The 18373-nt window shown below is 38.6% G+C and overlaps 1 protein-coding gene across 2 annotated transcripts in view; it reads left to right on the top strand.

Annotated features, from left to right (window-relative positions):
* PFKP (phosphofructokinase, platelet) overlaps positions 1-18373 on the top strand; it is a 90241-nt gene that overhangs the window by 19000 nt on the left and 52868 nt on the right. For both annotated transcript variants that reach the window (XM_069086534.1, XM_069086533.1), the window contains exons 3-7: positions 9452-9529; positions 13884-14073; positions 15312-15477; positions 16419-16463; positions 18010-18118. In XM_069086534.1, coding sequence (XP_068942635.1) covers positions 9452-9529; positions 13884-14073; positions 15312-15477; positions 16419-16463; positions 18010-18118 — 588 coding nt within the window. The remainder of the gene's footprint in view (positions 1-9451; positions 9530-13883; positions 14074-15311; positions 15478-16418; positions 16464-18009; positions 18119-18373) is intronic.

The raw sequence follows: 18373 nt of genomic DNA, 5'->3' as shown, positions 1-18373 counted from the left end.
CTCTTTGAAGGGATATAAATATATAAAGGCACAAATATAAAATATATGCATAGATACACCTTTATAGTCTTATATCTGGTATATATCTACATTTATATATGCATACACATGTAGATATATACACATATACATTTTATATGCATATTCTAAATTGTTAAATCAGATTGGGTCTATTAGCATATGCTTGTACAACTTATGACTGAGGTGAGCAGATCTCTTGAACTTGGAAGCTCAGACCTGCAGTAGGGCTAAATCTGATATCCATCAATATATTGAGTCCTCAGGAGTGGGAGTGCCCAGGCTGCCTATGGAGAGATGGACCCACCCAAGCGAGAAATAGAGAGGGGCAAAGCTTCCTTAAAGATCAGTACTGAGAAGGGCCAATGTGTGGCCACTGCACTTCTATCCTGTACTAACTAGAGACCCAATGAATAAATAAGGTACATGTCTTGTCAACTTGAAAGGAAAAAATATTTGGGGAGGGGAAGGAATCCCCAGGACTGTTTACTATCTCCTCTTGTTAATACTGCACAGTCTTTTTAGAGTCCTATGGCTTAGGTGTCAAAAATGCAAAAATGTTTTTTGTTAAGTCAGACCCATATAACTTTTGATTTTTAAAACCAAACTGAAAGGAAAAGAATACTTCAAAATGCTAAATCTAATCGAAGACTTTTCAGGATTCTGTTTTGCCATTTCATGCTCTTTGGATCCTAGATTGCCTTAGACTGGGAATTTCCATTCCCAGAGCAATTGCTGTTATGACCTGGCACCACCATTTGTGCCTGCTGAGCCACTTCACTGGCATGAAAACAAGTAGTTGGCACCTTGCTGAGCTTGGGATTCCTTTGCGCTCTTCTCCAAGTTGTTTTGTGAATCGCCTTTTGAATGAAAGTTGCAATATTTGCATGTCAATATCCAAAATGCTTTTTTCCCCTTGAAGCTGCTTCCTATTCCCCCCACTGAGGAATGTAAATAGGCATAAAAGTTTTGTTTCGTTCTTTGGCAATTTTGGGCTATAAACTCTTAGTACTTGGAATTTTTCCTGACCCCTTGTTTTTTAAAAAATATCTTTTTTCTGACTCTTGTCTCCATATTAGGTGTGGTTTTTAAGTATTTTTTTTAATGGCACAGACATATTAGCTTGTTCTCCCTAATCCTGGGTTTCTCTCTACATTTTTAACTCCTGTGTTTAAAAACTTATGGAAATCTCTCTAAAGAGGAATTAAATTCCTTTTATCCCTGGACAATACTAGTATTTTAGATATGGTAGTTTACAGTTTTCCAAGAGTGTAGACATGTATTTCCCTCTTTCGATCCTCATAGTAGCTTCTTACCAGGTAGGCAAAACAGATATACAATCCACATTCTTTAAGGTGGATTCAACTAGTCTGACTTCTAATGGCTTGCAGAATCCCTTTGCCAACATTTCTGACATCATCCTACTTGTGCTAAATATTTTTCATTACTTCACTGTCTCTCAAGGGCAATACATTCCATTTCTTTTGAATTACTTTCATTATTAGTCCCTTATTTTGGACTAAAACCTACCCCATTGTAACTTTCATGCCTTCTGTGAAAGGGGCATTGGTTAGAATTCCTTAAGGTTTAGGGATAGGCTTGCTAGTAACAAGAGAGAAGGTGGAAGATCTTTAGGAACAGTGACCTTACAGCGAAAACTATCACCAGGCTCCTCTCTGAAACAGTTTGTCCTGACTCGCCCAGTCTTGAGGATTTTGATGGTTCTGCTTAGAGTCTTCAAGTAATTGTTTTTTTCTTTACAAATCTTACAAAACCCAGTTCTTTTTTCCTACCAACAAGGCACTGGGAATAATTCTCTTAGACCTGGAACCCTGACCTTTCCTTTTATGAATATATGGGGCAGGGAATTAGCTCAGTAGCAATTTATACCATCCTTTACCTTCTACCCAAGGATATGAGACATTGAGATACAAGGGCCGGTAAGGTAGTTGAATTGGAAAACTACCCTACTATTTTAGGGGCAAATGAAGGCAATTCTACAGTCTTTTGTAGGCTAATAAGAAAGTGCTCATATGAGGGTATCCATTGTACAAGCCATTAGAAGATATTTTTATCTGAGATATGACCTTCAATTCAACAAACATTTTTTGACTACCAACTGCATGCACATCATGGAAGATTTGAAGATAAATAAAACACAGTTCACTCAAAGAGGTTACAAATTGAATAGGAAAGAAGAGATATACACATTAAGATTTTGAATGAGAAATTCATCAGATACAAAATGCTTCAGAAATTCAGAAGAGGAAAATTCAGCTTTTAGCTGAAACCAAGGAAGCCTTTATGGAGGACTTTGAAGGATGGTTAGGATTTGAACAAATTGAAATGGGGTCAGGGAAAATGTATACCATTTGTAGGGGATTTCAGAGACGTAGGTAGGTCAATGTTATTTTAAAGAATTTTGATCACATTTTTATTTAATTTAAAAATCTCATTTTTATTATTTTTTGTTTTTATATTTTCATTTCTAAATGTTTCTCCCTCTATCTAACCTAGTAAGCCATCCCTTGTAAAAATATTTTTATTAAAAAAAAAAGAAAAAAAGTGTGGAGGTACCAAAAGACCCCTCCCTGGCTACCTCTCCTCTTTATATGTTGTCTCCCTATTCTATAAGCCCCTTGAGGGTAAGACTATCTTTGTTTTTACATTTTTATCTCTAGCACTTGGCACACAGTAAGTGCTTAATGAATATTTTTTCACTCCTTTAATGACTGGCTGTATATGCAACACCACAGAACAGTCAAAAGTGAATGCTGCAAAATTTGAAGAACAAACTTGATAGGATAAAGCACCTCCTTTGCCAGAGACAGGAAGGCTATAGGTGTTGAACTTTGACTTTACTTAATTTTTTTTTTCAATGCATAGGTTGGTCTTGCTGACTTTCTCTCTTCTTCCTCTATTTTTTTAAATAGTCTTCTAGAATGCCTCTCTAGGAGGTGGTAGAGGGGAACATTTAGGGAATATAAAAAACAAAAGTTAAGAATAAAAAGACCTAGAAAGAACCTCAGAGATCATCTAGTTTCCCCACCCCACCCCCATTTTACAGATGGAGAAACCGAGGCACAAAGAATTTAAGTGATTTGCCTGAGGTCATATTGGTACCATGGGAAAAGGATTGAGAATTGAGCCAGGGACTTTGGAGTCTAAATCCAGTACTTTTTCTACTGAACTACCTTATCTATATTTTGTAGCTTCTAATGTTGCCTAGATCTTTCTTGTTTACCAGCAGATTAAAGAGATCAATATTTTAGTTGTAATAAGTACTATGATCTTGTCTTACTAGAGAGCATGTGATTGGTATGCTAATCCAGAAGCATTGATAGTCCTGATAAAGAATTGGCATTTTATTTGATTGAACCAGTTCTGCCTGGTTTAAACTTAGACAAGTATAAAACAGGGACAGATCTACGTGTGGTGAATGATTAGTAAAAGGCATGAATGAGAGCCAGAAATTTTCAATGTCTGCCTCCCCAGTACTGATCCACTTTTCTAGCAGGGCAATTAGTAGTCAGTATTCCATTACAGAATCCTAAAAAATGTCGTTAGTGTGTTGGTCAAACACTGTCCATGGCACCAAATACTTTTAAATACAGTAAGAACTTACCTTCTTGTGAAACTACCCTTAAACTGATAGGGGGAAAGGACATGTTGAATTGGCTTGTTTCTACACTAGTTCCTGGATATAAACTTTACCTCTGCCCCCCCCCCAAAAAAAAAAAAAAAACCACCATAAAATTTTGGACCTAGAAGTAACATTTTTCTGCTGGTCTTGCCAGTAACATGTCAGGTTCCCTTAGCCATACCTATTACAAAATAGATATTCTGAATCTATATGCTAATTCTCTTCTAATACAGCTATAATTCTCCTCTGGAGAGTGAACTTTCCAGATCTTGACATATGCTGTTACTATGTGCTCATCTCTAAATTTGGTATGTGCTACAACTGGTTGACTATAAAGGTCAGAGAATCTAATAAGTCCCTTCCATATCTGGCTCACTTCCAGAAGTACTTATAAGTAGATTAGGCTCCTCTTTCAGTGGCTTGTTCATCCACGTATCCTGATAGACTATGTAAACCTATATGTTAACTTCTCCCTTTTCCTCAGTCATGGTCTAGATTTCTTTAGCGTGGTTGGTACATTGGGAGTAATTGTACTTCCAAACTGAGAGCCTTTGGGGCATAACGTCTTGGCCATTGGTCAGAAGGGATGCTCGATTCTTGGTTTAAACTGTTAGTGCAACACCATGAGTGAGGTTTTTCCTTATGATTCATAACTCCTTATTTAAGAATTTCTGGCCCATAGAGCTTGAAAAGAGCATGCTCTGTACTGGTTGAGTGTCTCAGGGTGTTGGACACTCTCCCTCTTCACTGAAGAGAATTCTATTATAGTAACTAGCGCAAAAGTGTTATGGGGGTCTCCCAAATCATAACTGATTTCATTCAGGCTTCTTTCATAATGGCAGTGGCTTTCCTAATTGTACCAACTAGTGGTATCTGTCTAGGCTTTTACAGACATTACATTCCTGAACGGAAACTGCCTAAGTATATGTTAAAAGACAACCCTTAGCTTGCAAATGGAATTGTTTCTAAAGTTCCTTTGCAAATAAAGATATTTGAAATTCTTAAGTATTTTCTTATTAGTATTTTCTCATTAGTGCAATGAGGTAAATGCCTGTTGAGTTCCTAGCACCGCCTGCAACAATCTATTTAGCTTGTAACACACCTGAAATAGAATCTAGCTACCACTTATTCAGTGTTTCTGTGGTAAAATGCATCCAGAGTTCTGACTTGGGATGCCATTGAAGTATTCCCTGTTTCCCTCAATTCTGGTATGTGGGGGGTGCTGTGAATTTTTTAAAAATGAAATGAACACTAAGGCTCTAATCTTGGTAAATTCTCTGGGCTTTGGATTCCTCATGTAAAATAAGGGTAGTTGAACTAGGTCAGGGGTGGGGAACCTGTAGCCTCCAGGCCACTTGTGACCTTCCAGGTGGCTCTTGAACTGAGTTCAAGAGAAAACAAATCCTTTTATCAAGGGGATTTGTTCTGTGAAGTTTGGAGTCAAAGAGGAGGTACATTTGAGGACCTAGAAGGTCACATGTGGCCTTGAGGCTGCAGGTTCCCCACACCTGAACTAGGTAATCCCTCCCATTTCTTACATAACAGGATTTCTGTGATTATGTGAAAACTTCTTTGAAAAACTGACAATTAACTATTATCTGTAGTGTTGGAATTCTTTTTTTTTTTTAAAGCAATCGGGGTTAAGTAACTTGCTCAAGGTTACACAGCCAGTTATTTCTGGGTGTGGTGCTAAGTATCTGAGCCCAGATTTGATCCCCAGGTCATCCTGACACTGGAGCTGGTGCTCTTACTCTAAGCTCTTACTCTTACTGCTGAGCCACCTGGCCGCCTCTTATTGTTGGAATTCTTAACCTTGTTTGGGTTATGGATCCCTTTGGTAACCTGGTGAAGCCCACGGACCCCTTTCAGAATAATGTTTTTAAATGCATAAAAAGATATATGAGGGGCAGCCAGGTGGTGCAGTGAGTAAGAGTGCCGGCCCCAGAGTCGGGAAACCCAGGATCTGTTCTGGCCTCAGATACTTGGCACCCACACAACATAACTGGCCATGCAACCTTGAACAAGTTACTTAACCCCAACTGCTTAAAAAAAAAGATATATATGGGGTTAAAAGGGTGTGTGTGTGTGTGTGTGTGTGCTTGTGTATTGATAGTGTGAACAGAGCACCATGTTAGTCTGGGGAGAAATGGAAAGTTTAAATAGGACAGATGTCTGTTCTCAATGGAGTTTTTTTTTTTTTATTAAATTGCTTTGGTTATTTACTTTTAGTTTACAACATTCAGTTCCATAGTCCCTTGAATCAAGTATAGGATCTACAAATATCTTCACATTAATCATTAGTCAGGTTGTAAAGAAGGATGATAACTGATGGAATGATCAGTGGGAAAGAGGAAACAAAACAAAACAAGAAAAAGAAACAAAGCAAGTAGTTTGTTTCAATCTTCATTCAGACCCCACATCTTTTTCTGGATGTGGATATCTCTTTCCATCATGAGTCTTTGGAGCTGTCTTATAACCTTACATTGCTGAGAGAAACCCAGCCTATTGAAGTTAGTCATCACACATACGTTGTGTGTGTGTGATTGTGTACAGATTTCCCCTGGTTCTGCTTTTCTCGCTCAGCATCAGTATATTTAAGTCTCTAGGTTATTATAAAGTCTATTTGCTCCTCATTTCTTATAGGACAGTAGTATTCTATTACATTTATATACCACATCTTGTTCAGCCATTCCCCAATTGATGGGCATCCCTTTGATTTCCAATTCTTTGCCACCACAAAAAGAGCTGCTATAAATATTTTTGTCCATACTGGTCCTCTTCCCATTTCTCTGATCTCTTTGGGATATAACTCTAGAAGTGGTATTGCTGGGTCAAAGGGTATGTACTTATTTATAGCCCTTTGGGCATAGTTCCAGATTGCTTTCCAGAATGGCTGGATCTGTTCACAATTCCACCAACAATGCATTAGTATTCCAATTTTTCCACATCCACTCTAGCATTTATCATTTTCCTGTTTTGTCAGCCAATCTGGCTGGTGAGATGTGGTACCTCAGAGTTGTTTTGATTTGCAATTATCTAATCAATAGTGATTTAGAGCATTTTTTCATTTGTTTATAGATATCTTTCATTTCTTCCTCTGAAAACTGCCTATTCATATCCTTTGACCATTTATCAATTGGGGAGTGGCTTGTATTCTTATAGATTCTACTCAACTCTTTGTATATTATAGAAATGAGGCCTCTCAATGGAGTTTTAAGTTTAGCAGGAACACAAGATTTATACTCAATTCTCATGCACAGTGCTTCTTGGTAGTGCATCAGATGTTATAGTGTCTGGAGGTGGAAGAAGAGGGGCATCACCTTCCCATAGAAGTTCAGTGGAGCTTTAAAGAATGAATAGGAACCCAGAAGGCAGAGGTGGAGTACCGCTCTTTCTGCTTTTGGGAAACAACCTGACCCTCGCTAGGGCAGGAAACATGGTAAGGTTACCAAGGGTGGAGAATTCAGTTTGCCTGGAGCATTAAAGAGAGTTCCTGGAGAAAGGCTGGGTATTTGACTATAGCCTTTATTTTGTAGACGGCCTTGAATAGGGAAGCATTGATTTGGGGGCAGGCGCAGAGTGGGGAAAGTGGAACTCTAGCAGCTGGGACAATTAGCACTATCCCTTGTCTGAGATGGACTTGTAGCTGAGTTTTGAAGAAAACTAGGTATTTGAAGAGGCAGAGGTAAGGAGAAAGTGCGTTCTAGACATGGTGAGCAGCCAGTCCCAGGATAAGGAGATGGAAAGCTGGGAAGAAACAGCCAGAAGGACAGTTTGGTTCCACTGTACAGTGAGTAAAGAAGACTAAAGTATCATAGGCCTGGAAAGAGTTGTTGGAGCCAGGTTATAAAGGGACTTTAAGTGCAACATAGAGGTGTTTATATTGGATTCCAAAAGTAACAAGTAGCCGGTGGAGTTTATTGAATAGTGTAGTCAGTCACATGGTGGTAGAAAGATAATCTTGAGTTTTAACTATATTTTGTTCCACTCATCTGCATGCTTGGAGGAAGGGCAGGTAAAGAGATAGGAAAAAGAGAATCACTTTAGTTTTGGGCATGTTGAGTTTGGGATGTTTATAGGACATTTAGTAAGAGATTAGGAATAGGCATTTATGTAGCACCTACTATGTACTAGGCATTATGCTAAGCACTTTACACAACTCTCATGTGATCCTCACAACAACCCTGTGAGGTAGGTGCTATTCTGATCTCCATTTTATAGCTGAGGAAACTGAGGTGGATAGAGGTTAAGTGACTAGTCCAGGGTCACAAAACTAGCAAGTGTGTGAGATCACATTTGAATTCAGGTCTTCCTGATTCAGGTCCAGCGCTCCATCACCTAGCTAGGAAGAGATGTCTCAAAGGCAACTGATGATGTAGGGCTGGAATTCAATAAGACATTAGGGTACAATGTACAGAAATAGGAGTTTTCTGTCTATAGATGATACCTGAACTCACTGGAAAAGATGAGAACACCAAGGGAGATTATAGAGATTATAGACAAAAGAGGGTCTTGGATAGTGATGTCAAACTCAAATATGGAGGTCACGTAAGGAACCCTGCAGGCCACATAATGACTTCATTTTATAATGTAATATTTCCTACATTTTATTACATTTTTATTTCTTTTGTCAATCTTTGCTGGTGACATTTTAATCTGGTTGGGGCCACACTTGGGAGGGTTGGGGGTCACAGCTGGCCTGTGGAGAACGTGTTTGATACCTGTTCTGGGACATAACCCTGTATTACATCCAGGGTCACAGGAGTATGGAGGATGAGGTGGGGGAGAGTTGAGGGAGATAGTAGTGTTCAGCTCTCTCAAAAGCTGCAGGGAAATTAAGAAGAGATCTTAGAGGTTACATAGTCTAACCCCATCATTTTATAGAGGAGAACATTGAATCCTGAGCCCAGAAAGATGGCAGACTTCGCAACACAGATAGGTAGATGATTCTAAGAGCCCTTCCAGCTCTAAATTTTGTATTTTTGTAACCTGAAGGTCAAATGTTGAATAAAATGTGATCAAAATTAAGGACCACTTACCGATTAACTACCTTTATTAACTTTGTCTATTCAGCTTTATAGTATTTTCCGCTTCTTAGCTTAAGCACTGGAAATAGATATACAAGCAGAAAGGGAGGCCAATCCCCTCCTTAAGGTGCTGACATTCTAATGGGGGGAGATAGCTGAAAGGAGGAGAGAGGATGTCACAGAAGCATGGAAGAGGAAGTCCTATAAAAAGATGAGCAGCTTCCCAAGGAATTATCAGATATAGTATGGTCTTAGTCCAAAATAAACTCTTTACTGCTTCTGCAGTCTCATGTTTTCTTTGGAGGGCATCTAATAACAATGGGGGTAGGGAACCTGCTGCCTGGAGGCCACATTCCCCACCCCTGAGTCATAGTCTTTAGTGTTGTTGTCTCAAAGTATATAAATCCTTTCTCTCCCTCCCAAAAAATCCCCTAGACTGATGGGATAAAAACCTTAAATTCAAGAAACCTTACTTATTCAAACTAACTGATGGAGGGCTAGTCAGCATTTTTAAGTACTAATTTAAATTTTATTTCTAGATAATAAAGTAAACGAAAGACCAACCTAGTGAAATTCCAATCAGAGTTTGTTAATGGAGTTTTGTTGTAATATTGCTTTTAACTAATGATTGTATTTTTCTATCCTAGAATTCTCAGAAGCTTGATTGTACTTAATAGTTGCATTGTGTACCATTTAAGCATTAAATTCATTGTAACATTCACCATCCATTGTTTTAATCTGAAAACCATGTGTTCTTTCTTAGGGTTATCAAGGTATGGTAGATGGAGGCAATAATATCGTTGAAGTGACCTGGGAATGTGTTTCCAGCATTCTCCAAGTGGTATGTAACTTTGTATTTGTATATATCTAGCTATTACTGGGCACTTTAACCATTATAGCACTTATAATATTGTGAAACTTCTTATTTCAGCAATATGGAGAGAAAATTTCTTTTACATTACTTGAGCATTTTTACTTTTCCTAAAATAAGCATCAGAATTAACTAGAAATAAACTAGAGATGAGTGATTAAGAATTACCTCAGCAGCAGGGGTGGCTAGGTGGCATAGTGAATAGAGCCAGTGAATAGACTCCAGCCCTGGGGTCAGGAGGACCTGAGTTCAAATCCAGCCTCAGACACTTAACACTTACTAGCCGTGTGACCTTGGGCAAGTCACTTAACCCCAACTGCCCCACAAAAAAAAAAGAATTACCTCAGCAGACAAAGAGCTGAGATATTAATAAAAATATTAGATATTAATAATTAAATAATTAAACAACTTAGTTATCAACAATTAAATATTAAATAAAAATATTAAAGTCCATTGTAAGACTTGACAGATTTGCTTTAGAACCATTAACAAATTCCCCAAATTTATGTGCCAAATATATTTTTCACTTTTTTTGTTTTCATTTTTAATTACCTGCCAAAACTGCCCAGCTTCCTGTTCATCTGCCAGTTAGGATTTGTTAAGCCCTGATCTAGTCCCTTGCCTGGAGTCATTTAAAATGTGCCTCATGTGACTCAGGTTTTCCATAATCCCTTATAAATGTAAAGATTTTGACTTTCAGTGAATATCTCTTTCCATTGAGGTTTAGGCTTTTAGAGGTGGTCAAGACCCCACAATACCAACACACCTGGTCCTGCTGAATGAATTCAACTCAAGCCTTCTCTCAGTCAAAGTAAAACAAAGTTTATTAATAATTTGCCATAATGGTAGACTCTTAAGGAACTTAAATATTTGTGACGCTTGTATTGAACAAGCGGATCAGAACAATCTGACACAGACTGAGTCTGTGCTAGATTAATTTCAGCACCTTCATAGAGGCAAGATGGATCATACAGAAAGATGGTGGGAGGGATCTAGGGGTGGTCTAGAAGAGGGGTTTGGGGAGGGAATCTAAGGAGGATCTTGAGGTCAGACTCCAGGAATGGTATTAAGGGTGGGAAATAGCTGAAGGCTACCTGGAGGTGACCAACAATGGAGGGCTAGGCTAGTTTAAGGGTATAGATATTTTGATAGGCTCTAGGGTGGGAAGTAGCTGGACTATGGAAGGCTAGGCTAGGTTAAGAGTTACAGATTTGGGCCTAGCAATAATGAAAGGCTTATGGCCTCAGACAAATGCTTCACCAAGTGGGAAAATTCAATCAGAGTTCTAGGGGTTTCTCAGAGCCTCTACCCCATCATTTCCTAGTCATGCCCTGTGGGGAGCCAAGCCCACCCAGGGACCCTTGCCCTTCTGTGGCAGTCTGAGATAGTGGTAGAGAGGAGCCCTGCTGGCTAGCAGCAGATCTGAGAAAGAAAAGCTGAAGAAAAAGGTGAAAAGATAGATAAAGGATTACTTACCCAGAGGTTGACAATGATAAATGAGATGGGACTCCAGTATGGTAGAAAACTGAGTCAACTTTATTCAGCTAAGAGTCCAGTGTATATAGTGTAAAACTGCATAGTCATCATAAGCCACTGTCTTTGGGATTACACCATTGCTCTAGTTCCCATTCACCTCATACATGACAGCTGTGCACTCTATCCTTATTATCAGGGTACAAGTACTGGGCAGGATGTTCCAAACCTCACTAAACCTCCCTAGAACAGAATGGAGTTGTCCCAAGGCTTCTAGTTAATACTACGTTGCTACATTATGCTAGTTTCCCCTGAGAACACTGTGAGTGTCCTTGTACCCAAGCCGGGAGTGCATACCACACTTCTCATGGGGATGTGAAGCCCATGCCTGTGAGCCTTCCTGGAGGATGGGGAACCGATCATGGCCTGTTTGGCAGGGTCTTATGCTGAGAAGGGCTTATTCAGCCATCAGGATCTTATCATCAGGATCACTGGCCGTGGTCCTCAACACCTCCCCCTTTCTGTTGACACATTTAGACACATTTCTGTGTCTACATGCCCTCCATCTAGCTAGCTGCCCTATTGAATTAAATGTTGATGACCAAAAATTATTGGATAGAGTGGTGTTTTTATTCTCCAACATCTCCTTATTACTGGATTATAATAAACTTATAAGAACAGCAGCATTTCCATCTTGTTTGAGGAGTGAGCATTGAACTATGCAATACTTGTGGCCAGAGAGAGAGAGAGAGAGAGAGAGAGAGAGAGAGAGAGAGAGAGAGAGAGAGTGTGTGTGTGTGTGTGTGTGTGTGTGTGTGTGTGTGTGAAACTAGCAGAACTGCAGTTTACCATTCTGGGTTTTCTTCTCTTAAGACTATGAATGATTTCCATGCAATTGGAGTATTTATAGCTTACAGATTTTATTTCAACATTATAAATTTCATGATCCTCCAATGATTAAACCAAGAAAACTTGTATCCTCTGTGCTAAATACCTTTTAATTTAGTCCCTGAAATCCACCTTTGCTTTGCTTAGTCATAATTTACTTGATTATTACTATTATCAGAAGAGTACAGTCACCTGAATTCTACCAGGGAAGTGTTTGCCTGAAATTCACCTTTGCTTTGCACAGTCATAATTTACTTGATTACTACCATTATCAGAAGAAAACAATCACCTGAACTCTACCAGGGAAGTGCTATTGGTAATAAAAATTATTTCTGAGCAAATTTGAACCTTTACCTTGGGGCAGACTGATAGTATGCAGTACATATGCAGAAAGGCCATTTAATATTGGGTTGTTTGTTTTTTAAATTTCAGATGTTATCATGCCAACTTTTGTTTGGAAAGGAGTAAAATGTTTCTAAAAGTCAGTTTTTAGATACTATGCATATCTGGTATTTGTGTTTATGTATGAATGAATAAATACATCCACACAATTGTAAGAGTGGTTGAAGTTATGTATCTCCTTATACAGCTTTCTCCCAGCAAAATGGACCTGTCTTTGTGCAGAGGTACTCCTGAAAAGTTTCATGTGCAGATTTAATTATTGTGAATTTAATCATGTTGGAGCGGCCAGGTGGTTCAGTGAGTAAGAGCACCAGCTCCAGTGTCGGGATGACCTGGATCAAATCCGGGCTCAGATACTCAGCACCACACCCAGAAATAACTTGCCGTGTAACCTTGAGCAAGTTACTTAACCCTGATTGCTTAAAAAAAAATTTAATCATGTTAAATGTACAGGGTAGTTCAGTATTTTAAGGAGGCACTAAGTAAATCTTATAAGTGAAGAATCTTTTTGTGTTATAATAATTTTTTTTCATATTTTTTGTGAATTTAGATTTTTGAATATGTTTCTATTAAAAAAAAAGTTCAATCAAAAAACAAAAATCAGAGCATACACCTTCCTTCCCTTTTTTTAAAAAATCAATTTACATTGAGACCTGACTGCAAAATGTGAAGCTTCAGTCATGGGATGATTTCCTAAATAAGACGCTCCCTTAAAACAGAGCATAATATACAATTCGGGAAGGGGATTTAATTCTTTTCAGTGCTCTTGTAATATGCTCATCAAGCACTGGTGTTATTATTCTGCACTATCTTTATTATTACTGAGCATATGCAGGCCCTTTGGGGGTTTATATATACTTTAAGAAACAGCATCTATTGTTTTGTTCCCCATTGTTGAATTTGGCTACTGTTCTACTTATCTGTGTATGTTTTCAGATTTCCCCATTCTATAATCTGATAGGTAGTATCATAGTGCCTAGAGGTCCAGCTTTGGGCTCCAAAAGACCTGGGTTTAAGGCCCACCTCTGACCTAGAGGAAGAAACTGAGTGCATTTTAGTGCCTCAGGCAACTCTACGACTAAGTTACAGATAACTGTGCCTGTGCATTGTTGGAGAGAGTTTCCACACTGGGAGTCTTCCACAGAGATAAAATTGGTCTCCCTCCTCAGAAATAAACCCCATATAACAGAACAATTATATTGTAGTAAGATTTTAAGCTCCTTTTGAGAGCTTATCTCTATTATCTTTATATCTCCCCTGCCCAGTTCAATTTGTGGGACCTGGTTGGCATTTAATTATTGGTTGAATAAATGAATTGAATGAATAAATGAATGGCAACTCCCATGCTTTTGTCTTTTATCATAGTATAGTTCAAGAACCTAGGCAGGGAGAATTAACATATCTTTCTTACCACCTTCAGATGGCTGACCAGAAAGAAGAGATGTTCACGATCTCTGATAGTTTCATATATATATATATATGTGGGACTAGGCATGTATCTTTCTATACTTCTGTCCATCTATTTGGAAGGGGGTAAATGGATATGATTTTTTTCTTCCAGGGAGGAACAGTCATTGGCAGTGCACGTTGCCAAGCATTCCGTACCCGGGAAGGCCGCTTACAAGCAGCTTATAACTTGATTCAAAATGGAATCACTAACCTGTGTGTGATTGGTGGGGATGGAAGCTTAACTGGAGCCAACCTTTTCCGTGAAGAATGGAGTGGACTCCTACAAGAATTAGCCCAAACTGGTATGTTGGAACCTTCCTGTTGTCTTCTATTGCCTTCAGAGAAAAGTGACCTTTCTGCTTGGCAAATTTTGGTAACTTGAAGTAGGTTTTGTTATGTTACCTGTCAGGACTTTGATTTAGCCCACTGAGTTAGGTTATTCTTTTAAAACCTCTTAGTTAAATAAGGTAGTTCACCAAATGATAGATAGGATTGTAACTTAAGCTTAGACTTTCCTTTGCTGTGAACTTCTTAGTAGTTCTGAAGGAGAATTTCTAAAAATTCTAGTTATGGGATACAATGGAATTTATTTTCTTATAACCTGTGCTTGAGATGTATGTGGATATGTATGTATATGTACACACACACATATAGAAAGATATATTTTTTCATTGTTCAGTCATTTTAGTTGTGTCCAACTCTTTGTGACCCACAATTTCATTGTTGTTCATTTGTTTCAGTCACATCTGACTCTTTGTGACCCAATTTGGGGTTTTCTTGGCAAAGATACTAGAGTGGATTGACATTTCCTTATCTACCTTGTTTTATAGATGAGGAACTGAGGCAAATAAGGTTAATTGACTTGCCCAGGGTCACACAGCTAGTAAGTGTCTGTGTCCATATTTGAAGATGAGTCTTCCTGACCTCAGGCCCATTATATATATCTGTATGTGTGTGTGTGTATGCATATATATTACACATATACAGATGCAAATACCTAAGTATATTCACATATACATATGTAATCTCAAATTTGAGTAATATAAAACCTATTAAAGTATAGTATGTACTAATAATCTCTGCTAAAGTCCTGTTTTAATGTCCCATGTAGTATAGAGGTGACCCTGGCTTCTTTAGGGCCATTCCAGTAGAGTATAGATTCTTACACATCCCCCCAAGCTAGATGACAGAGTAATAAGACTGTTCTTTAGACAGCATATTGGAACTTACAGGATGCTTGCTTTACAGAAAATAGTGAGAGTTGGAACCAGTATTTGAAGTCAGTTCTTTCAGCCAGGTTGTGTTCTTTTTATTATATCAGTCTAAAGGAGCAGTTCATTCTGTGAAAATATTTTTTTTTGTCTTTGACAAGCCTTCTTTCCCCTGAATTCATGAGCAATTATTCAAAAAATTTGTGAGGATGAGTTAATAACCAAAATGGGTACATCATTTCTCACACAAGATCATTTTTCTTTAAACATTGTGTTGATCCTGGAACATCAAATGGTAGTCACCATGAACACTGTCTATTTTTAAACAGGTAAAATTGGAAAAGAGGCCGCGAAGAAGTATGCCTACCTCAACATTGTGGGGATGGTGGGCTCCATAGACAATGACTTTTGTGGGACGGACATGACAATTGGTACCGACTCTGCTTTGCACAGAATCATTGAAGTTGTGGATGCCATCATGACCACTGCCCAGAGGTAAAACATTAGAAAGAAATGAGCAGGGAGAACAGAACTGGGGAAAATAATTGCCCAGATTTGAATGTTGGCAAAATATGCCTAAGCAAACTGAAATGCCAGGTTACGAAGGGAGCATCTAAATAGCCCAGGACTCATGATATCCTGGTAACAACTTGAGTGTTTGAAAGTATGAGAGTAAAAAAATGGATCTGTGGTTTATTTATTGATTTTCCCTTTTTTCCTTAGTCTCTAAGCCTTCATTTTTAGGAGAATTTCCCCAGGATTTTCTTCTATTTTTACAGTCACCCAGGCACCTTACTTCTGGGTTCCTTTTGTGAGAATATGTCCAATTAATGGTTCTTTATATTGGAAATAAGTCTGTTTATCCAAGTTTGCTCACTCCCCTTAAATAACCATAAGAAAGTTTTCTAGAAATAATTTAAAAATCTCACATCCTTACAGCACATGTGAATGTGTTTTCAAAATGGAAAAGTAATGTTTTGAAAAATAGCAATTTTCTTTTTTTTTTTTTTTTGGTCTTTATTAATTTGTTTACTTTTAGTTTACAAGATTCATTTCCACAATTCTTTGAGTTTCAAATTTTCTCTCCTTCCCCACCCTCATGGTGGCATACAATCAAGTATAGTATCTGCTAGTACTTTCACATTAGGCATTAGTCAGGTTATATAGAAGGATTGTATCAGATGGAAGAAAAATAGTAATTTTCAATGATGTGAGAGACTACTTCATTCCAGGTGCTTTGAAGCATCTACTTGAATAAACTCTGATTTAACATTTGTAGAAAATGAATCTTTGTGTGACCAGTTTATATACCTCTAGTAGCTGTAGAATTGTAGTCTTATTTTAAGGTATTGTCTTATTCCTCTACCTTTCTGTTTGGTGTTCGTTCCAGTGTTAAGGTTAATTATATTTCTATTCCCTATCTTTTTGTGTTACAGTCACCAGAGGACCTTTGTTCTGGAGGTTATGGGAAGACACTGTGGGTATGTGTTTAGAAAATAATATGCTTTATGGACATTGTCTAACCCCCTTCATTTTATAGATGAGCCCCAGAGATATGGAGTGACACATTTTTTTTTTTTTTGCTTTTTTTGAAGTGAGGAAGGCAGGGCAATTGGGTTTAAGTGACTTGCCCAAGGTCACATGGCTAGTTTTGTGTGTGTGTGTGTGTGTGTGTGTGTGTGAAGTGGCTGAGGTCGGATTTGAACTCAGGTCCTCTTGACTCCAAGGTCAGTGCTCTATTCACTGTGCCACCTAGACGTCCCAGTGACACACTTCTAATTGTTGGCAGACCCAGGACTAGAATCCAGGACTCTTGACCCTTGCTTGTTTGTTTTATTGGGGGCAGTGTGAGGTAATTAGGATTAAGTGACTTGCCCAGGGTCACATAGCTAGTAAGTGTCAAGTATCAGGTCAGAAGTCATATTTGAACTCAGGTCCTCCTGATTTCAGGACCAGTACTCTATCCGCTGTGCCACCTAGCTGCCCCCTGACTCTTGTTTGAGTATACTTTCCATAATACCACCCTGTTTCTATTAGTGCCCAATGTATATTTACTTCACAATATCTTTGATCTTGGTGAACTTGGTGTTCCTTCCATCAGAGTAGATCACATCCCACCCACACCTTCTCATCCTGTGTCACTTTTGTCCAAATCTTTTCATAGATCCTCCCTAAATATTCTGCCCAATGTGTCTGATGCCTGAATCTAGGTCTTGACACATTGTCAGGGTACCAGTGCAATATTTGGGTTCTCCATCTGTTATACCTCACTCTCAATACATGATAAGCCCTTCTTTTCTGATTACTCAGTTCCTAAATGATACTTTTTATGTTACTTTGTGTACACAACATCACTGATAATTCAAAGAAAAATTTAGTAATGCTGAGAGCTGTCTAAAAAGAAAATGGGTTTGTCTCAAGAAGTAGTGAATTCTCCCTCATTTTAGGTCTTTAGGTAAAGGCCCCTTATTGGGTATAGCATCAAATAGATCCTTCCTTAGTTGCATTTTAGGTCTCTGAAATTCTGAGTCTATAATATGCTGTGGATCTAACTAATTAGGTCTGCCATCTGTCTTTCCATGACTATTGAATCAGTTGCAATTTTTTTTGTTGCTTTTTGGAAGGCAGTTGGGGCTAAGTGACTTGCCCAAGGTCACACGGCTAGTTTTTGTGTTAAGTATCTGAGGCCGCATTTGAACTCAGGTCCTCCTGAATTCCAGGGCCGGTGCTCTATTCATTGCACCACCTAGCTGCCCCTAGTTGCAATTTAAACTCTTTGGGGATTGTGATTTTCTGTGGTTCACAAGTCATTTAGCATGTCAGGAAAAGACAACTGATGGGGAAAAGATGGTTTGGGAGTCTTTTCTTCCCCTCTCCCTCCCCCCTCCACCCTCCTGCATACATAGCAAGGGTATATAATTGGAGTTTTCCCAAATGCTGTCTAATCTGCTCTCTTCTGTTCAATTCTCAGTTCAGTGCAATGTCACCTACAAGGTGTAATGTCTGCCTTTGATATTTCCTGAATAGGTATCTCGCTCTTGTAAGTGCCCTGGCTTGTGGTGCAGATTGGGTATTTATTCCTGAATACCCACCAGAAGAAGGCTGGGAGAGGCAACTATGCGTTAAGCTATCAGAGGTGATACATCATTTTAATGACACTTACTGTACATTTTGTCTTCAAAGGTTCATGTGTTTGAGTGGTACTTGCTATAATGAAATAGAAAAAACATTTCCATTTCCCCAGAAGGACCAATAATTCATTTAGGTTAGGTAATGTGCTTTGCCTGTAGGTTTAGGGCCCGTGAAAACCAGATTTTGCCTGAAAATCCATTTGGCTCTCCATTAGCTTGACATATGTCTAAGTATCCTAGCCAGAATGGGCCTGTTCTGT

The sequence above is a fragment of the Petaurus breviceps genome, unplaced genomic scaffold (genome assembly GCF_028583685.1).
Source record: "Petaurus breviceps papuanus isolate PSGF00001 unplaced genomic scaffold, PetGlider_PUasm1.0 178, whole genome shotgun sequence".
Classification (NCBI taxonomy): Eukaryota; Metazoa; Chordata; class Mammalia; order Diprotodontia; family Petauridae; genus Petaurus; species Petaurus breviceps.
This window is presented reverse-complemented; position numbering and strand designations above follow the sequence as displayed.